Raw genomic sequence first — 23,329 nt, 5'->3', positions numbered from 1 at the left:
TTACATCGCTAATTCCAAACTAATTTGAATTTCGAACGCGGCTATATTCATTACGTAGCTAATTCTAAACAAATTTAAAATAATTCGAATTTGGAACGAAGAATCGCGTGCCTATAAGCAAATTTTGCTTAGCAACAAGCGATTCTTTTGCCGCGCACAGGTTGTGTATCCAAATGACTAGCAGTTTCAATCATTACAAATTAACATGGAACCATGCGGGAGCAAAGGGGGAAAGGGATTGTTAGTGACGGGGATCTAATAGCAACATTGCTAGCAATACTCTATCAGGTTGGCCTCCACGTGGTTCACCCTGGAAACCATCTTGTTTATTTCTTATAGAAATCGTCACGATGGGTAAATTACCCTGTGTTCATGTTCACCTATCATCCATCACTGGTGCCCCACCAGGGTATGTCGACAGCATGCGATGGGGTTACCATTCGAAAATCATCCATAAAAAATACGGGAGTAAACCTTATCCATTGTGAACAAATGCATTTTGCTCCACAAATTAAAATCCTGACTGGCCTGTCAAAAAAAAAAATATACACAGCCAGTGTCACTCGAGATGATGTAAACTCAAGTCTCTATGTGTTCAGGTATTTAGAAGGTATAGTGTTATAAACTAACTTAAATACATATAGACGTGTACCCTGAAAACATTTTTTATTCATTTTTTAGGCAGTAGTAAAAAAAAAGAAAAATTTTCTAGCAGCGTAATCTCGTAACATATATATCCAAAAAATGAACAGTAAAACAATACTCTCTTTTTCTCAGTCGGGTAAAGAGTAAACTTAAATTTCTAAAGCTTAATACCCGCGCCGAGCCACAGATGTATGTGTGAGTGGTTACTGTGAAATTGGCACTTGATCCGCCATTTCTAACGGTGAGCGCCGCTTCGCTTTCGACCGTTCGTAATTAGACAACATGTCAATTTTTATTCGTATACCTATGATTGATTGTATTGGACAGTTATCTGTGGTTAGGACTGTTCTACATTATGGTAATCTACGGTACCGACCATAGACAGTGTAATTTTTAATTAAAAAAGTAATGATGTTTTTTTTAATTATCTTGTCGGTTAAAAATTTTGGCGGGAAATAGGCAAATAAGGCAAGATAGACAAAAATGTACATGTAATAAAAAAAGTAAAGAATATTAAAAAAAAATACTTTGAAATTTTGGCGGGAATTCATATTAATACCAACTTTTTATTGATTCACAATTAAAGTGACATTTGGGTGATGCAACAGTGTCTCGCCTTCCAACAGGTGCGAATTGTGTTTCCCTAAAATACAAACGTATTCATGAGTTGGATATTTGTTTTTGGTATTTGAAAAAAAAAAAAACAGTATTAAAATTATTTAGTTATGGACTACATGTCGTTGTATTTCCAGTGATATTTATTTATTTATCAAATATCGATATTCGATCTCTACCCAGCCCAGATCAAATACTAATGATCAGGCCTGGATTCGAATGTGTACATAGAATTTTTTAAAAAATAATATACTTCCTGTTACTCCGTTGACAATATTATAATTAACTGTAGATGAAAGAATTTTTAAAATCAGTGGAATTGTATATTTAAATTTGTCCATCACAAACACACGAACAAACAATCAAATCATTCCTCTTTATAATATTAATATAATAGATATACTAAAGAAATACACACATAAAGAGTTATAATGAACGCAATAAACGTTCACGTCTGTATGTACATTTCCTTAGCCTCATCAAATAGTACTACGTCTCTATTATTTGTAAATTAATTTAAACGTTAGTATATCAGTGCATTCGGCATAAACATTACATACAACGTTTAAATATTAAAAAGAAAGTTATGCTCTATGGTACGGAGCTACATCATTCTTTATTTGATAAAATAACGGTTCAATTCTAAATTTGAAAAATTATTATTCTCCCGCGACATTTGTGACCCGTTATTGGCAGTTACGACGAGAATTTCGAGAAATCCCTTCTGGGCTTTAATTAGGACAGTCCAAAGAACTTTCACTTATCAATCGTCTTGTTTAGATAGAGCAGTATGTCCCGAATTGTTGTGTAATCATTAGGGACTTGCTGTTAGTACTTTTTTTTTTTAAACACGTCATATAAAGAAATTTAGATCTAATTTAATCCCTTTTTAACCAGAGGGAGACTTTGTACAAAAGTCGTTTCCTTGGCCACCTCTGTCCCATTCGTGTTTCAACCGTGAAGCAGTTGTGTTTGCATGGCTGTGTTTCGGTTTGAAGGGTGGGATATGGGGGTATCATGGGCGAATAAGTATATTTATTTATTCATTAGTACAAATACGTGTGCATGGCGGACTTAATGCTAAAAGCATTCTCTCCCAGTCAACCATAGGGAAGTGTCAGAATACTCGAATGCGGTACTACTAATTATTGATATGCATACATACTAAAATTACATATATAAACGAATAAATATATATGAATAACAAATATACTTACACATATATGACGTATACTATATTATACACGAAATTGAGAATAATATAAAGCACTTACTGCTCGGATAAAGATAAAAAAAGTGAGCGTGAACGCTTTTTAGTATTGATATTTTACATTGATATTGTTCCTCAGAACGTCGCTAGATGGCTAAATACACGTTCTGCAATATGTTGTCAAAGAGAACCGATTTATTGTAGTGAAAAAAAAAAATACGCAGTCAGTTAAAATCGACAGACGAAATGAAGATATCACGTGACATACGCAAAAGCGTGCTCGAATTGAAAACTTCCTCCTTTTTTATTTATTTTTTTATTACACTGAGGTGGCAAACAAGCATACGGCCCACCTGATGGTAAGTGGTTACCGTACCGTAGCCTATGAACGCCTGCAATACCAGAGGCATTACGCGCGCGTTGCCGACCCTGAAGAAACCTCTGTACCCCCCTTTTGAAGAACCCCATGCTGTAGTCTCTTGGGAAAACCTCGGCAGGGAGCTTATTCCATAACCTGAGTGTTTGTTGGAGAAAACATATCTGAAACCGCGTTGTACGCGACCATTTAGGCTGTAGGATATGAGGGTGAACTCCCTGTCGGTGGCGAGCCGTACGATGATAGAAAGTGGCTGTGAGCATCATATTGAACAATTCCTCTGAGCACAATCCGTTGTACAAGTGGTAGAGAACACGCAGAGTGAGGCAAAATCTTTCCTAAGACTTAAGGGTTCGATACCGCTTGCAAGCCTGGGATCATCGACAATTCTCATAGCTCGTCGTTGTCCTACGTGAAGTCGGTTAAATATACGATTGTATCCCATAAATCTTATTCACATTAGATCGATATTTGATGCAAATGATCCATAGATCATTACTTGCGACGCGCGCGCACTACTTTTACACTACTAATGTGTTTTTGCGACTCCACTTATGTGTTCGCTTGCCAACTTCGGTCACACCAGGCATGAATAATGTAATGTAAATTGGACTCCATTTTCCGCACTTAGCCTCTCATTTGGGCCGTTGTGCGCATGAGTCGTGGCTAGTACAGCCAACCCAGCTCTGCTTAGAAGCACAGAAGCTTCTTGGGATCTTCACAGGCCTCATGAAGCGACCTCACTATTTCAAGGATTTCTAAACGTTGAGGGGCCACAGTTTAGTCAGATTGTTTCCTATGGGCCGTGTGGTCCCGGCGTAGAATGGGTCTGGCTTTTTTTTATACAATTTAGAATGGCAAACAAGCTGAGGGCCCACCTTGGAAAGTGGTAACCGTCGCCTATAGACATGAGCAGTACCATGGACATAACAGAGTATACTGTTTCGCTCATGATACCCCCCATGCGTTGGTACAGGAAGGCTTTCAGCAAACAACTTTTTACTTTTTGAATTATTTATTTTAATACAGAAATACATGTGAAACGTTTAACAATGCGGAGCGACCAGAAAGAGAAAAAAAAGGTTGCACTTTTTAATCTAAATTAATATTATAAAGAGGAAAGATTTGTATTTTTGTATGTATGTATGTTTGTAATGAATAAACTCAAAAACTACTTTGCCGATTTTAAAAATTTTTTCACCATTAGAAAGCTACATTCACCCTGAGTAACACAGGCTATATTTATTGCTAGAAAAGATTAGTGATCCTTACTAAAACTTTAGTAACGTAACTCAAGGTGTAAACAAAATGCTATAAAATATCTTTGTTCGCGTGCGCTGCGGAAACTATTGGTGATAGAACAAAAGTATGTTCTACAATATTGAAGAAAATATCGATAACTACAAAAAACTTCGCGACACTATATGTCCAACTATTATCGTTATGTCACAATAACCACTTTTTAAAATGTTGTAAAAATGTCCACCCGTGCGAAGCCGGGACGGGCCGCTAGTACAATATATATAGAGACATAAACCATAATCGTATACAGCCATAGGTGTGAGAGTTTTCCGTCTTAGGTTACAACAGGGCTACCCCTTCCTTTCCCGTGGGTGTCGTAAGAGGCGACTAAAGGAACTTAACAGTAGAGGGATGGGCAGCAGCGTCCCTCTTAAAACATCATCGTCAAACTGCGGTTGCCAACCTGCCTGCCAAACTTGGCAATTACTGTCAAAACACCCCTTATGTGGGAGGCTATGTTCAGCAGTGGACAGTTAAAGGGTGATATAAAAGTTTAAAAAGTTAAAACTTGCAATTCACTTGAGGCTGTATGTTAACCGCTACACAACCGTAGTTACGCGAGGACAGACATACACACCGGTGTCAGCATACTGTTTTAATAATGACAATGTCCACAATAATTTTGAAATAACTGCCAGATTAAACGGTAAATCGTATAGTGGTGTAGCACTCTCTCTTTCCGGCGGATTCGCCGTCTCGCTCGCACTCGTTAACCGCGGTCTGGCCTAGAAAGTCATAATTTAAATTGCTTCTGAATACACTGATTCGATAATTTTATAGCTTGTACGACACAGATATACCGAATACCAATGATTTACAATTTATTATTATTCTTTTAGTATTTAACTATCCACTAAGGGGAGTTTTGCCAGTAGTTGCCACGCTTAGCAGGCGAGTTGGCAACCGCAGTCAGGCTTTACAGACGTTTTAAGAGGGACGCTTCTGTCCATCCCTCGCTCTCCCTTAGTCGCCTCTTACGACACCCACGGGAAACGAAGGAGTGGTCCATTCTATGCCGGGACCAGACGAACATTTTATTAGAAATCGTATTTTTCGGTAGCTGAGCACTTTAAAAAAAAAAACAATTAATTTATTACAATGCATTCATGTACGTAATATAAATTAGAGGCATACTTAAATATCTTTTCTGTATTTTTTTTTTGGGATCGAATCCGCGACCTCTGGATAACAAGACCGTATGTACCATAGTTTCATAGGCTACGGTAACCACTTACCATCAGGTGGGCCGTATGCCTGTTTACCACCTCAGTGGTATAAAAAAAAATGTAATCATAGTCAGATGATATTGATATGAATTAAAAAAAAAAACTTAATTTCACGTATTTATAAACCAATCAATAAAAAGAAAGTACACACTATTGACATACGAAACCGGACCATAGACACAGTCATAGATAATAATAGCACCACAGACTATACAATTGGATGTAACAGTTTAATTTTTAAATATGTCTATTGTTGATATGTCTAATTGTTTAAAATTGTTAACTAACATGTTTAAAGTTTTAAACATTAATTATCCAACTTTGAGACTTTGTATAAATCGTTTGCTTGGGCACCTCTGTCCCATTCGTGTTTCAACCGTGAAGCAGTCGTGTTTGCATGGCTGTGTTCCGGTTTGAAGTGTGGGATATGGCAGTGAATTTACAGGGTACAGAGGAATAACACCTGAGTCCTCAGGAATAGCAACACGTGAGGGTATCATGGGCGAAACAGTATACTCTGTTATGTCCATGGTACTGCTCATATTTGTAGGCGACGGTTACCACTTTCCATCAAGTGGGCCATCAGTTATTACATTATTCACCTATCATTCCTCACTGGTGCCCCGCCAGCGTATACCGTTAGCGCAGGCGGGGTTACCATTGCATTAATCATGCATTAAAAAAAATACATGGTAGTGTGAGTAATGTATTTTATGCATAATTAAAAAAAAAATATCATTCTGCACTCCTTCGCTATATGAACTATAAGTGCGCCAAATTTCATACTCCTCGGTCCGCGAAATTTTTGCAAAAAAAGTGGTACAAAGTTTTTGCTTAATGTAGTAAAATATATATTATACAACTTTTTTTTTTATACAACTTAGTATTGCAAACAAGCTGACGGCCCACCTGATGGAAAGCGGCAACCGTCGCCTAGAGACATGAGCAGTACCGTAGACATAACAGAGTATACTGTTTCGCCCATGATACCCCCCATGCGTTGCCATTCCTGAGGACACAGGTGTTATTCCTCTGTACCCAGTAAATTCACGCCATATCTCAACCTTCAAACCTAAACACAGCCATGCAAACACAACTGTTTCACGGTTGAAACACGAATGTGACAGAGGTGCCCAAGCAAACGACTTTTGTACAAAGTCTCCCTCTGGTCAAGGTATATAAATATATAGCAAAACTGTCCTATTAGATATAAAATTCTAAAAGCACTGCTTAACGGTAAGCACTAGTCGGTCGCGTGGTACACTGTACTGGGCACGTTTTAAAATAACACATAATACACTCTAGCTGTAACATAATCACACATAATGCCGCGCGGACGTCTGAATAGATCCGTAATTGCATGACCCCGCGATCTATAGATCCGATCTATAGATCAATCGATAATAAGGTATGAAAGTAGAAAGGTTTAGATTATATAGAGATGTCTTTGCAAATATTTTTTACATATAATAAATGAAAAAAAAAAAAAAACAGAAATATGTATTTCAATGCAATTTATGGATAATGGTAAAAAAATCTGACCGGCTACATGATGGAAAGTGGTAACCGTCGCCTATAGGTATGGACATCACAGACTATACTGTGACACCCATGGTGGCTCGTTCGTTATCATCCTTGAGAACTTCAGTACGGAGGGAAATGTCAATGTCTTTTTTTCATATTTTTCTGTTCACCTGTTGTTAATCATTATTTTTATTCTGGTCACTTTTTTTTCATACAACTTAGAATGGCAATCAAGCTGACGGCCCACCTGATGGAAAGTGGTAACCGTCGCCTATAGACATGAGCAGTACCATGGACATAACAGAGTATACCGCCTCGCCCATGATACCCCCCACGCGTTGCCGTTCCTGAGGAGTCAGGTGTTATTCCTCTGTACCAAGTACATTCACTGCCATATCCCACCCTTAAATGACGATGATGACATATATGCTCCAGGAAAATAGCACCCTTTCGAAAGTCGGGTACGAGCACCCAATTTCTCCAGTCACACACCAGAGGGCGTTTTAATTGCGAGTACACGAATCTTATTCATACACAAACTATTTGTAACTTCTCGCGCCGCCGACTCTATTGTTATTGTAATTTGTAATGAAACGGCAACTAAATTAACCGACTTCGAAAGCGAAGTTGTGTTCGTGGCCTACATAAGGAAAGACGAACAGAAGTCGTCAAGTTATTTCAATAATTTGAAATTAATAAATAATTAATTTTTGTAACTTCATTCTCTCCTGTTGTTGGAGCCACAGACAGCCCTCTATGTCGAGGCTGTTACGACGCCGAAGAAACGGCTGTTCACGTAATCCTGGAATGTGAGGCTGTGGCCCATCAACGTTTAGAAATCCTCGGAACGGTGAGGTCGCTCCGTGAGGCCTGTGAAGATCCAAGGAAGCTTCTGTACTTCTGGGCGGAGCTGGGTTGGCTGTACTAGCCATGACTCATACGTAAAACGGCCCAAATGAGAGGCTAAGCGCGGTAAATAGAGTCCAATTTACATTACATTACTCTTCTGTTGTAAGCTTGTGTGCTATTAAGTATGTGTATGTTTAAGTTTGTTTATATGTGTATACATGTGTGGTCGTGTGGACCCGGCATAGAATAGGCCACCCCTTCTTTTCCCGTGGATGTCGTAAGAGTCGACTAAGGGAGGGCGAGGACCGAATACTGATAAAAAAGCGACTCAGCTTATTTGACTTGTGGAGACGTAGAGGTGTGGGCTTGATGATATTTAAATATGGTATATAGATTCAGAAGGAGTAAGAGAGAAAGAAAGACTTAGTACGAGATTGTATAATGAATAATATTTACAGTAAATAAATCCAGATATAATAAATCGCGATAGAAAATATAGTTCGGTAAAATTGCTAAGACAAGAAGATTGTCAAGAACGTCACTATTTATTTTTCTGTAACTATGTTGGTTTGAAAGAGGTTGGTAGCCTACAGATTATTAGCTGACAGAAAGTTAACCCGTTTTCGAGGCTCGATGCTCTATCTATATAATCGAAGCATTAACAGTATGTTTTGTCGGTGAATAACTTTATTTCAACCAGTCTGGAACAACACATCAGATGGTTGGGATTCCGGGCTCACTCCCGGGAAAGATACAGAAAGCGGTACTCTTAGATACTGCCCGCATTGTACGCCGGTTTCTCTCCCTAGGGCCTGAACTCCGGCCGACTGTGTTTCTTACCGGGGGTTATTTTGCCGTCTCCCATCTTAAGATGTGAATTTTGTTAAAAAAAAAAAAAAAAAAACTAATAATCAATACGCATAATCTCCAAGGAATAAGTTTAACAATAGAGCAAAATTGACAAATGATACTACCGCGGTTTACGTGTTAAAAGTTTGCCGCCATTTTGTCATGGTCCGCCATCTTGTTTTGTTAGGGAGTACGGTAAGTCTCTGGAGATTAGAAAACTTAGTAGTTATCGTTACCCGATTACGACAAAGTCAAAAGAGAAGGTAATGTGTTAAACAGTTGCTGTATGTATTTTTTTTATTTATTCTTTATTGCACAATAAAACTTTGTACAAGTAGCGAGCTTTGTACAATGTATTATTGAATGTATGTTTGTTGTTGTATGAGATTATTTTCTTTACTTAAAATTAAGTACTTTTTTGGCCGAAATAAAAAGTAGCCTATGTCCATTTCCATCCCACTCATCTATAGTACTTATCCAAATTTCATAGTGATTTGTTTAGCCGTTATGACGCTGAAAGGTAGCAAACAAACAAACAAACTCACTTTCACATTTATGATATTAATAAAAACTAGTTTTTAGCCGCGTCTTCGTCCGTGTTATCAGGATACCTTGATAGCCTTTGTCCTTGTTTTTTTACACCACTGAGGTGGCAAATAAGCATACGGCCCACCTGATGGTAAGCGGTTACCGTAGCCTATGAACGCCTTCAATACCAGAGGCATTATAAGTGTGTTGCCAATCATGGGAAAACCTCTTTACCCCTTTTTTATAAAACCCCATGCTGTACGTCTCAATTCAACATAGTATATGTATGGTAAATTTCATGATGATGACGTCAATCCGACAGAGTAATAGGAGCGCCAATCCCCTATAATCCCCTGTTAATAATCCCCATCCCCTTATCAATTATATTTAGATAATAATTTAAAATAAACAAGCATTGTAATTTAAAAAATATACATTCAAAACACTAAACCCTCGACTCCGGGAATTGACGCTATAATAAAAAGAATCATCAAAATAGGAATAGAATTCGCAATCTTATCGAGTACATAACATTAAAACTAGATACAATAATGACTTTATAAAATAAAAAAAATGAACACCCATCCAAAAGTTGACCACGCCGACCGTAGCTTAACCTCATTGATGGGCCAACAATTTACAGTTACATTTAGACAATGAGGTAGGACACGGCGTTTATTTCATGTCCCCAGTGGGATACGCCACACTACATGCAATAAAGGAGATATGACAAAAGCGGCCCGGCAGGGACAAAAAAAAATACATTAACAGAACGGCGGTACCTGCTACCCGCAACTGTCAACGCATCATTTGTCAACTTAACCGTGTGTGGACTGTCCGGGAGATTGTGTCGTTTACAAGGAGGAATTTCCCAACTCGTTTGGTTTTTTTTTGTTATATTACATTAATCTTTACCTAATTTACCAGAGGGAGACTTTGTACAAAAGTCGATTGCTTGAGCACCTCTGTCCCATTGGCATTTCAACCGTAAAGCAGTTGTGTTTGCATGGCTGTGTTTCGGTTTGATAGGTGGGATATGGCGTGAATTTACAGGGTACAGAGGAATAACACCTGAGTCCTCAGGAATGGCAACGCATGGGGGGTATCACGGGCGAAACAATATACTCTGTTATGTACATGGTACTGCCCATGTCTATAGGCGACGGTTACCACTTTCCATCAGGTGGGCCGTCAGCTTGTTTGCCATTTTAAGTTGTATAAATAAAAATTAAACAAAAATAGTTTAGAACTAGATGGCGGTGCAGTAAAAATTTATGTACGCGGACAGATTACGCCGATAGGTGGCAAGCTACTAACCATAGCTAATCTGGGGGAAAGGGATTGTTAGCAATGGAGTTTGACAGCCCCATTGCTAGCAATATGCCCTATCAGGTCACCCTCCACGTGATTCCCCCTGGAAACCATCGTGAACAATTCTTGTTGAATTCGTCACGATGGGCTAACTGACCTGCTTCATCCTCACTTATCTATCATCTCTCACTGGTGTCCCGCCGGTGTATATCGATAGCGCGGGTGGGGTTACCATTCCATTATCACCCATTAAAAAAACCATAGCTAATAGAACAATTTGTCATGTCCACCAACTACGCAGGTGGGCGAGCGTCACCTGCGGCCTGTCCAAACAAACCATTAATTTTATTGACGAGTCCCAAGTTCGATTCTCGGTCGGTCAACGTACAAACTTTTCCAAACTGTCCTTTTTTATTACCCCCGTGATGGTAGTGTTACAATATTTAGATTAAATTTTTTTTAAACCATGATAATGTAGTGGTAATCCCGCCCGCGCTATCGGTATACACTGGCGGGGCACCAGTGAAGGGTGACAGGTGAGGATGAAAACAAGCGGTCGACCATGAAATGGAATTCTGGATTTTTTACAACACAGGGGGCAAACGAGCATGTGACTCACCAGATGGTAAGTGACTACCGCAGCCCATGATCACCCACAACACTAAAGGCATTGCAGGTGAGCTGCCGGCCTTTTAAAAAGGAATATGCTCTTCTCTTGAAGGTTACGATGTCGTATCGGTTCGAAAATACTGCTGCTGGAAGTTGATTCTAAAGAGTGGTTGTGCGTGGGAGAAAGTGCCTTGAAAAACGCACGGTGGAGGACCGCCACTCGTCCAGATGGTTGGGATGAAACTTTAGTTTGTGGCGGGTTGTACGGTGGTGAAAATCAACAGCAGGTATCAATCCGAACAATTCCTCAGAGCACAGACCATGATATGATATATTCGGTAGTAGATGCACAGAGATGAGATTTTTGGATACAATTTCGTGTTTTTGTTTAAACCGAAATGTGTTCAGTAAAGACTTCGTTCGTCAATAAATCCTAGCATAAAAGTACAAAGCAACTATATTTTAACATATTTAATATATATGGAGGGAAAGGGATTGTTAGTAATGGAGACTGAGAATCCCATTGCTAGCAATATACCCAACTACTGGAAACTATCATGGTTAATTCTTGATGAATTCATCATGATGGGCTAACTGGCCTGTTTTCATTCTCATCTATCACCTTTCACTGGTGCTCCGCCAGCGTATCCCGTTAGCGTAGGCGGGGTTACCATACCATTATCACCCATCAAAAAAAAAAATTGAAAAATTTTGGCCGTGTGTTCCGGCATAGAATAGGCCACCCCTTCCTTTCCCGTGGGTGTCGTAAGAGGCGACTAAGGGAGGACTAGGGATGGGCAGCAGCGTCTCTCTTAAAGCCTATCTGTGATTGGCAATTGACATGCCAAGCGTGGCAACTACTAGCAAAATCTCCCAAGGGGGAGGCTTATGTTCAGCAGTGGACGGTTAAGAGTTGATATGTGAAGATGATGATGAACATTTTTAAACGGTATGTATTATGTAACTTTAACATCAAATTTGTGTTTCGTTCAGCCCCGAAATTTAGGAAAACATTTCATGGTAGGCCCTCAGAGCAGTGATGAGTTTTATACACTTTATAGTGTATGCTGTGACATTCACGATACTGCTCATGTGTATAGGCGACGGTTACCACTTGCCATCAGGTGGGCCGTCAGCTCGTTCGCTATTTTAACCTGTATAGAAAATTCCCACCAATTTTTTTTATTTTATCTAATCCCCCAAATACCTGTAGTGTTTATCTAAGGCATGGAATTTTAATATTTTCTAAACATATTTATTTGACGCCATGCACAGGAATTCAGTAGCGACATATTGACTTTTTTTTTTCTCTATTTAGTGACGTGAAGATATATCGATATATTTAAAAAAAAGGAATTAAAAATAGTGTTTGCAAAATAATTATGAAATATACAGGATTTTAATTAACGAAATCCATTCGTTGAGACTTTTTTTATTTTTGATTTTAAATAATATCAGTGTAAATTATCACTTTTCAAAATCTAAGTAGTATGAGACACTTGGGTCGATTTTGAAGCGTCATTTCTTTAGAGAAATAATTGAAAAATTTAGAGACAATTTCTATCTAATATTTTAGATTAAGAGCTAAGTGTAGAGACATCTTTTTTATTGTTTCTGTTTTATGGAATATTATAGAAAAAAAAAAAAATTAAATAATTTTTGTCTTAAGTTTATTCGAAATTTAATTCATATATGGTCCTTATAAAGATTTCGCTGTAATATCAAATTGTTTAATTATTAATTAATTAATTTTAGAAATAGGTTAAAAAAAATCCGCCCTACTGACATAGCTCTACATACTACGTGCCTTTGCCACACACCACATACTACAATTACAAAGAATACGTAGCTGTATAACCTCCATACCTTTGATACACAATATGCATTAATCGATGATTAAAAATAGAAACATAAACCACATTCCTATTTATTATTTCCATAACAATGCAGCGATAAAAATCATCGATACCGCTTAGTGGTTGGCACTAAAAAAAAAAAAAGAAATTCGCTCAAATGTCACGATTTGATACAGGTCTGCTTACTTAGGATCCACTTGACGGAGCAGTGTGCGCGGGCGCATACCGCGTCGAGTGGTCCGCGTGACGTCAGTCAGCCTGTTGAGTGTTCCTTTGCATCTGCTATATGTAGAGTATGGATTTTATCAATTTACAAGTTTTTACCCGCGACTTTGTCTGTTGATTGGTATAAAAAGTAACCCGTATTATTTTAAGGGAATTATAAATACATACATACATATCTGTCACGCCTATCTTTTAAACTTTCTCTTATTTATGACCAATAGAGCTTTCTCTATCCCAAATAGGTCATTACCCCCTTAGGTGTTATGTCTGCTAAAAGTTAAATAAATAATTGCTTTTAATTATAATAATTAATTTACCAGAGGGAGACCTTGTACAAAAGTCGTTTGCTTGACCACCTCTGTCCAATTCGTGTTTCTACCGTGAAGCAGTTGTGTTTACATGGCTATGTTTCGGTTTGAAGAATGACAAACAAGCCCACCTGATGGAAAGCGGTAACCGTCGCCTATAGACATGAGCAGTACCATGCACATAACAGAGTATACTGTTTCGCCCATGATACCCCCCATGCGTTGCCATTCCTGAGGACTCAGGTATTATTCCTCTGTACCCTGTAAATTCACTGCCATATCCCACCCTTGAAACCGAAACACAGCCATGCAAACACAACTGCTTTACGATTGAAACAGGACAGAGGTACCTAAGCAATCGACTTTTGTACAAAATCTCCCTCTGGTAAATGTGTTTTTTAATGTAAAATTAAGCACTAAATAAATATTTCTTTCTTTCTTTCTTCTTTGAACAGTTAAAATCATAACTTTAGAATGCTAACTCATTTAATAAACGGACGCAAACCTCCTCGCATATTTACAATGATTTTCCTTGCAAATTCTTGACACATGGATAGACAGACAGACAGACATAAAAGGGTCGGGCGGCACTTATCATGTACAACGAGATGGCAAGTCATTTTATATATTATTGACATGTTATTAAGACACTTTAAATGAAGGGTTATAGATTCGATTCCTGGACGAATAAAGACACATTTCATAATATGCTTATAACAGTGTACTCTGTTATGTCCATGGTACTGCTCATGTCTATAGGCGACGATTACCACTTTCCATCAGGTGAGCCGTCAGCTTGTTTGCCATTCTAAGTTGTATAAAAAAATACACTATCTAGATGTATTAAAATTTAATAAATAAATAAATGTTTTTATATTAAGTTGAATTAAGAATAAATTTAATTTTTTATTTCCACTAAATAAAAAAAAAAAATTGAAAATTGTGGCTCGCGAAAATAATTTTAATTTGTGACAAAATCAGGTTTTTTTTACAACACAGGGGGCAAACGAGCATGCGGCTCACTTGATGGTAAGTGACTACCGCCGCCCATGGTCACCCACAACACCAACGGCATTGCAGGTGTGCTACCGGCCTTTTAAAAAGGAGTATGCTCTTTTCTTGAAGGTTTGAAGGTCGTATCGGTTCGGAAATACTGCTAACTATTTCGATCTAAAAACGGTTTCGGTTTTGCAACTATTGTATATTATAATATTGTATAATGGAGAAAATTAGCTGGAGGAATCGAATTAGCAATGAGGAGGTCCTGCTTAGGGTTAAGGGAAAAAGACAAATTATTAGAACTATTGAGGACAGAAGGGGAAAAATGTTGGGACACTTGATACGACACGACCAACTTATGAACATTATAATAGAAGGTAAGATAGAAGGAAGGTGGGGAAGAGGGAGACCGAGACATAGTTACATCAGGCAGATCAAGGAAGGAGTTGGTGTCGTGTCGTATCGAGAGGTGAAGAGACTCGCTGAAAATCGTAGTGAGTGGCAAGAGCTCCACCGACAAGAGCGCAGCTCTTAAATGGATAGATAGATAGATAATATACGTAACATATATATATATATATATATATATATATATATATATATATATATATATATATATATATATATATATATATATATATATATATATATATACTTCAGACGTAATATTAAATTTAAAAAATCCACAATGCCGCAGTCCATACCGATTTAATTGATTACCATCAGCGAACGTATTTCATTAATCGATGTCCGATTTACAATCGATAATCGGTTGACGAGAATCGAATTCCACCCAATATTCGTGACTCATCGGATGTCGATATCGGGTCGTCTGAATTTTTAACCGACTTCAAAAAGTTCATAACTCCGTCAGTTGTTAACCGATTTGGAAAGTTCTTTTTTTACATAATACTAAGGACATACTTACAGATTGGTCCCGTAGAAATTTTATCAAAATCGGTCTAGTGGTTTAGTTTCTAGATCGAAATAACTGGGTTTTTCTGAATTAAAGTCGGTTTTTGGAATAGAATCTTTAATTACTCAACTGGGCATGGAAAAATTAACATTTTTTAACGTTTTTCGGCCCATGTTCTTTTGGAAAAAGTGTTCAATAGTTTTCATTTTTTCTTTAATAATTCTTAATGTCCCTAAGGACTCAAGTGTTATTCCTCTGTACCCTGTAAATTCACTGCCATATCCCACCCTTCAAACTGCAACACAGCTGATGGGCGACAGAAACTCGAGTGGGATAAATGTCCCCACGTAAACGACTTTTATACATAGTCTCCCTCTATATACGTGTGTTTTATCTTTCTAATTGTTGTAAGTTTGACGACAAAAACATGGATGGGACAGACGTACCCAAGCAATAAACAAAGTCCCTGGGAAAGATCTACGTTTCATTCCAGCCATTATCCGTCCACTGCTGGACATAAGCCTCCCCCATAGACTGCCATAATGAACGGTTCTGAGCCACCTACAACCACTGACTTCAATGCAGTTGAGGTCATCACTGTATCTAATGGGGGGGGGGGCCTACACTGCATTTGCTCGTACGCGGTCGCCAACCAAGAAACTTTCTTCCCTATCGATTGTCGGATCTTCGATCCACTGAGTATAGGCCTCACCTATATATACTATATATACTGCCGCAATGAACAGTTGCGAGCCACCTGCATCCACTCACTCCTTGCAATGCATTCGAGGTCGTCGCTCCATCTATTGGAGGGTACTCCTACACTGCAGTTTGCCTGTACGGAGTCGACACTCAAGATTTTTTTTCTCCATCGGTTGTCGGTTATTCGAGCTATGTGACCAGCCTATTGCCACTTCAGCTTGCTTATCCTTCGGGCTATGTCGGTTACATTGATTCTTCTGCGGATATCCTTGTTTCGGATTATATTACGCATAGAGACTCCGAGCACAGCCCTCTCCATAGCCCGTTGAGTAATAAAAGATCTACGTAGAAAACTATTTAATTATACATTACATACGTAGCTTCAGATACACGCTACGGTAGCCACAAACAAAGAGAGATTAAAAAAAATTAACTAACAATTTGTCCAAATCTCGTAATTGTCATGGGTTTGATTAATTGTATTTCTAGCATTGTGAGCGTGGAAACGTATGGGGCAAGTTGCGAGCGAGATGCGAACAAGCAATTACGTAGAAGGAACGATAAAATAAAAACTGTAAATCATACGGTTGTCTCCTTTCTTCTTGTGCAAATATAATTAGTAAAAAGAGGACGAAAGATACACCATCAGTTGCTATTTTTCTCAAATCTTTTTTGATAGATAGATACTCTTTATTGTTTCCTCCAAAAGATTACAATAGTAAACTTATTATAAATATAAACAATTACAAGAAATAATCACAATGAGAAAAAAATGGGCGACCTTATCGTTAAGAGCGATCTCTTGCAGGCAACCTTTGGATGGAGAGTAATTATAAACATGTTGATATGTCAATTATTTGCCAATAACAAATTTTACATTACTAGATTATATATTCGACACAGTTTATGTAGAGAGTATGCAAGCAGGTTGTATCTGAATTTGGTAGGGTTATACGGCCAATAAAACCAAGTGATATAACACGATGAATTTCACTTCAACGGACTCAAAGATTTCGGAAAAGAACAAATGGAATGCATAATTCACATAGTGTGTTGCTCGTTGTACGTATGACATTGCCAATGCGTCAGAAAGGGATAGATATATAAAAACGCATCTGCCTTTTGACTAGTCCGTACTGAGAACAAGGAATTACATAGAAGGAATAATAAAATAAGAACTGTAAATCATATAGTTGCCTTCTCCCTTAGTTGTGTCTTACGACACCTATGGGAAGGGAAAGGGATGGCCTAATCTATGCCGGGACCACATGGCAAGCACTGATTTGTTAGTAATGAAGAAACACTCAACCTGTTTTAAAAATCCTTTTATTAAAAGAAAGCTACATTATCAGCAAGTAATATAGGCTATATATTAATCTTGAATATTCTAGATAGAATATTCGAGATAGATAGACGGGTAGATACCAGTGTGAAGTCGAATCGCTAACATAAAGTATTTTTTATGCAACTTAGAATGGCAAACAAGCTGACGGTCCACCTAATGGAAAGCGGTAACTGTCGCCTATAGACATGAGCAGTACCATTGACATAACAGAGTATACTGTTTCGCCTATCATACACCCCATGCGTTGCCATTTCTGAGAACTCGGAAATTATTTCTCTGTACCCAGTAAATTCACTGTCATATCCCACCCCTCAAACCGAAACACAGCCATGCAAACACAACTGCTTCATACTAGAAACACGAATAAGACAGAGGTGTCCAAGCGAACGAATTTTATACAAAGTCTCAGTGTGGTAAAAATATAAAGTAAATAAAAATCCGCGTCCGCCTGTAACTCGCGCCGGAGGTTAACCGTGCGCGCGTCGTGTGTGGTGTGATCCTATGACACTAGCTCATTTATCATTACTCAGTTTGGAGAAATTTTTATTTTTTCTGTTCTCTTTGATTCTGTCGGTGCCGCGTTAGCCTTTGCCGCTCTTAAGACCTTCCGCGCTTGATGTACTTCAAGCACCTACTACAATTCTTCGGCTCAGGGGGGAAGGGATTGTTAGTAATGGGGACTAAGGGCCCTATTGCTAGCAATATACCCAACCAGGTCGACCTCCACGTGGTCCCCTCTGGAAACCATCGTGCTGATTTCCTAGTATTTTCATCACGATGGGAAAACTGTTCTACCTTTTTCATTCTCATCCATCATCCTCACTGGTGCCCCGCCAGCGTATGTCATTAGCGCAGGCGGGGCTACCATTCCATTATCACCCATTAAAAACAAAAATTCTTCGGCTCTTGTTATTTTTTGGCGATATAAGATGTTTATAACGAAAGTTACTAAGTATACATGTCTATATTATATATATGTGGCCGTGTGGTCCCGGCATAGAATAGGCCACCCCTTTCTTTCCTGTAAGTGTCGTAAACGACTAAGGGAGGGCGAGGAATGGGCAGCAGCGTTCCTCTTAAAACATCTCCAAAGCCTAACTGCGGTCGCCAATCCGCCTGCCAAGCGTGGTAACTATTTATTTATTTCTTATTGCATTCCATAATATAATTTGTAGATAACGTTTCAATTATGGACCCTGTTGGGCACAGCGAGTACGAGAGAGGAGGACAACACTTCTTTCACTTTGGAAATAGTCTATGGATCTGTTACAATATTATCCAGTCATTGATATTGTATCACGATAGGTACGTATTTTCTTATTATTATTGCTACTGGCAAAACCGCTCCAAGGGGGAAACTTATGTCAAGCAGTGGACAGTTAAAAGCTGCCATGACAATGATGATGATGATGATCATTTTTAAACGGTATGTATTATGTAATTTAAATATCAAATTTGTGTTTCGTTCGACCTGGAAATTTCGACAAACGTAGAAAGCTCATTAAATTCTCTCTAAATATACTTTTTTCTGGGTGAAAATCAAATAGTGCCCCGGCCGTGTTATCGGTATACGCTGGCGAGGCATCAGTGGGGGATGATAGGTGATCATCCCCCATATATATTAGATATAAGTATGTTTATACCACCTTTATAAGATATCTACCTCATTTATTCAAGCAGTATGTAACCGAACTCTGTGTTCACTTGTCGCGTATCCAACTTAGCAATATACAATAGGTGAGAATGAATAGGTAGGTCAGTTGGCCCACCCTGGGGGATGTGCTAATATATCGGCGCGTCCTCCGAGTGGTAGTGTGACCACGCCATCCATCCTATCTTGAGAGAGGAGACCTGCTCTTACCATCTGGGGGCGGGTCGCTGCCGTCGGAGATGTGGTGACTGCGAAAGCGAACCCATGTCTCAGACATATGGCACCTCGAGGCTATATCGTCTGGTTTTTGGTGGGTACACTCCACCTGAGTATCCATTCACCTCCCACAAGGTGTATGGGTCTGCATAAAGCATTTTCCAGACGTTAAAAAAAAAACAAAAAGGTCTGTTGGCCCATCATGATGAATTCGATAAGAATTAACCATGGTGGTTTCCAAGGGGAACCGCGTGGAGGTCGACCTGAGGGTGTATTGCTAACAATGGGGCTATTAGACCTCATTATTAGCAATTCCTTTCCCCTTATAAATGTATGTTAGCTGCCAATCATCACTCACCTGGTTGTGATAGTGAGCGAGCGGGTGGTGCGGCACATGCCGCATCGCCGGGTGTAACATCTCTGTGGCGCTAGCGTCGCCGCCGCTGCTGCTGCCCTCTACCGCCTGCGGGCAGAACAAACATTATTGACAGGGATTATTAATAATGAGGAGGTTTTTTTTGATGGGTGAAAATGGTATGGTAACCCTGCCTGCGCTAACGGGATACGCTGGCGGAGCACCAGTGAAGGGTGACAGATGAGAATGAAAACAGGCCAGTTAGCCCATCATGATGAATTAATCAGAAATTAATCATGATAGTTTCCAGGGGGAACCGCGAGGAGGTCGACCTGGTTGGGTATATTGCTAGCAATGGGATTCTCAGTCGTAGCTTTTGAGTTTATCCATTACAAAAACACAAACAAACAAATCTTTCCTTTTTATAATATAAGTTTTTGTATATTTGTCTATAATACATAGATATTAAGTGCTTTATATTATTCTCAAATTCGTGTATAACATAGTACATATCATATATGTGTAAGTATATTTGTTATTCATATATATTTATTCGTTTATATATGTAATTTTAGTATGTATGCATATCAATAATTACTAGTACCGCATTCGAGTATTCTGACACTTCCCTACGGTTGACTGGGAGAGAATGCTTTTAGCATTAAGTTCGCCATGTACACATATATGTACTAATGAATAAATAAATAAATAAACATTAATCTTATTTCAATAATTATAAATTTCTCAGGCGTCTATTTTTACCTCCGGCTGCTCATCCTTGCTCTCGGCCTCGTCTCCGAGCTCGACCAGCTGAAGTGCCTCCTCGAGCAGGTCGAATCGCGACTCCTCACTGTTGACCAGCTCGCACGGAAGGTCACCCTGGATCACGTATTCGCCTGCGGGAGTAAAACTCAATTAGTATTGATGATTATTAAATTAGAATTCATCATTAGGTACTATCATCTCCTGTGTGGTCCCGGCGTAGAATGGGCCACCCCTTCTTTTCCGTGGGTGTCGTAAGAGGCGACTAAGAGAGGGCGAGAGATGGGCAGCAGCGTCCCTCTTAAAACATCTCCAAAGCCTAGTTGCAGTTGCAGTTGCCAATCTGCCTGCCAAGCGAGTACTGGTAAAACCCCCCTAGGAAGGCTTATGTTCAGACGTGGACAGGTAAAAGCTGATATGGTGATGATGATATAGATCAGGGGTTCCCAAACTTATTTTGTCTACTGCTCACTTTGAGAATTTAATATATATATATATATATATATATATATATATATATATATATATATATATATATATATATATATATATATATATAACACTAATGGTGGAGGGATGGGTAGCAGCGTCCCTCTTAAAACATCTCTAAAACCTAATTGCGGTTGTCAATCCGTCTGCCAAGCGTGGCAATTACTGGCAAAACCCTCTAAGGGGGAGGCTTTTGTTCAGCAGTGGACAGTTAAAAGCCGATATAATGATGTTCATCATCATCATCATGCTGCTTTTATTCGAATTATTTGTTTAGAATTATTTTGTTTAATTCCGCTACCATTAGTATGTGTGTGACTGCCAACACTCAAAGACTGACCACCACTATTATAACCAGAAGTTCCACAATCTTTTAGCCAACAATCGCCGATTGCCATTCCGTCCACGCACGTTTCGCGACACTTGTTACACCTTAAAACGAGACATTTATGGACTTCCACAAAATAACATCTAGTTCAGTAAAATAAAACCGGCGAGCGTATATGAAAAGATTGATGAATGTGGAGGAAGCGAAAGAGGTTTGTTTGAATCGAAGCATTTGGCGTTCCATTGTTTCTGCCTACTCTAATGGGAGACAGGCGTGACAGATATGTATGTATGTATGTATGTTCTGTAAAATATATCAATTAATATCAGTAAAACGAAATAATTGGATTTTTTCGGTTTAAAAACTAAGCCACTAGACCGATTTTGATAAAATTTCTACGGGACCAATCTGTAAGTATGACCATTCAGAGAAAAAAAGAATTTTCCTAATCGGTTCACAACTGACGGAGTTATGAGGTGACAAACTTAAAAAAAAAACGAATTAAAAAAAAAATTAAATCGATTGAAAAGAGCTCTAGTACAAGTCTATTTAAATAAAGTTAATTTTGAGTTTAACCGCACGGAGAATCGAACTTGAGACTTCACTTATGCAAAACAAAAACCACTGCGCGATGAAAAGCCAGTCAAATGTATATTTTAACTTACAAATTGCTTGAAGCTTGCTCAAACAAAACTAAGCTTTCAACTGTATGAATGGAACAGTAACCCTGTAATGCTGGTTAGGTGCCACCAGAAAAAAAAAAACGTAGCCACGGTCCAAAAGACCCCAGCAACAAAGGAGGGATTACGCGTAAAACCTCATTGTTTGTAACCCAATAATTGTGCCACTGTGGTCACACTGAATGACATTTAAATGGGTTAAGAAAAAAAAAAGTACTGTCAAGTATTTTTTTTTAATATTTTGTTTTTTTTTTTTTTTTTTTAGTCCAGTCATGGAATGCAAATTGTGTTAATGTTGGAATAATTCTGAGAGATACAGATAAGAGATTTTAGTGTAAAATTCTAGTTTTTTTTTTTTAATTACAAGCCAGATTAAGGTATATTTAAGGTTTATTTACCAGAGGGAGACTTTGTACAAAAGTCGATTGCTTGGGTACCTCTGTCCCATTCGTGTTTCTACCGTGAAGCAGTTGTGTTTGCATGGCTGTGTTTCGGTTTGAAGGGTGGGATATGGCGTGAATTTACTGGGTACAGAGGAATAACACCTGAGTCCTCAGGAATGGCAACGCATGGGATGTATCATGGGCGAAACAGTATACTCTGTTATGTCAATGGTACTGCTCATGTCTATAGGCGACGGTTACCACTTTCCGTCAGGTGGACCGTCAGCTTGATTGCCATTCTAAGTTGTATAAAAAACAAATTTTTATAAGGTGTTACATCCAAGAAGAAAATCTAATCTTATTTTGTCATAATGTAGGTTTACACTTATTAGAAACTAGCTGTTTCCCGCGACACTGCACGCGTGAAACTATATATCAAATATGCTGTGAATTAAAATATGATATACCTACCTTCATAAAGTTTCAGCCAATTCAACTGATCGGTTATTTTACAGCATTTTATATGTGATTCTTTAGATTGATATAACTTTGTTTTATTCATAAACCGATTGAAACAAAACAAACACTAAATGTTAAGTGGAGAAAACTGCGACACAATAGTGAAAACCACATATAAATCGGTTAAGCCGTTCCTGAGATTAGCGTGCACAAACGTATAGACAAACCGACGACAATTCTAAAAATCATTGTTTCGTGTTCTATTACGTTCATAAAGCCCCCTCTATAATAGTTTTTCTTGTATATCTTCCATGTATAGGCAGCGACCAGTTACGATTTCACTATATAGTTTAGGTTTCTATTAAAACTCTTTATATATTTTTTCTAAAATACCACCCATTTACTGTTGATACTTGCTGAAAATATTTTTTTTTTATAAAGACTGACATAATTTTTAAATCACTATTCGACATTACCTTTCGTCTTGTCCTTCACTGTTCTAATAAAAGCACACAATTCTCTTTGAACACATTTTTTCTTTCTAATAATCACATATTTTATATTCGACAATTTACAACGTTTACAGACATAGTTTGGTTACCATTTTTTTT

The 23,329-nt window shown here is 38.4% G+C and overlaps 1 protein-coding gene across 6 annotated transcripts in view; it reads right to left on the bottom strand.

Moving 5' to 3' along the window:
* Positions 1-23,329, bottom strand: part of LOC113520922 (segmentation protein cap'n'collar) — a 161,610-nt gene that overhangs the window by 43,438 nt on the left and 94,843 nt on the right. For all 6 annotated transcript variants that reach the window (XM_052892118.1, XM_052892113.1, XM_052892115.1 and 3 more), the window contains exons 6-7: positions 20,380-20,513; positions 19,621-19,725 (exon numbers count right to left, since the gene is read on the bottom strand). In XM_052892118.1, coding sequence (XP_052748078.1) covers positions 19,621-19,725; positions 20,380-20,513 — 239 coding nt within the window. The remainder of the gene's footprint in view (positions 1-19,620; positions 19,726-20,379; positions 20,514-23,329) is intronic.

Source organism: Galleria mellonella, unplaced genomic scaffold (assembly GCF_026898425.1).
Source record: "Galleria mellonella isolate WM207_F2 unplaced genomic scaffold, CSIRO_AGI_GalMel_v1 utg150, whole genome shotgun sequence".
Classification (NCBI taxonomy): Eukaryota; Metazoa; Arthropoda; class Insecta; order Lepidoptera; family Pyralidae; genus Galleria; species Galleria mellonella.
This window is presented reverse-complemented; position numbering and strand designations above follow the sequence as displayed.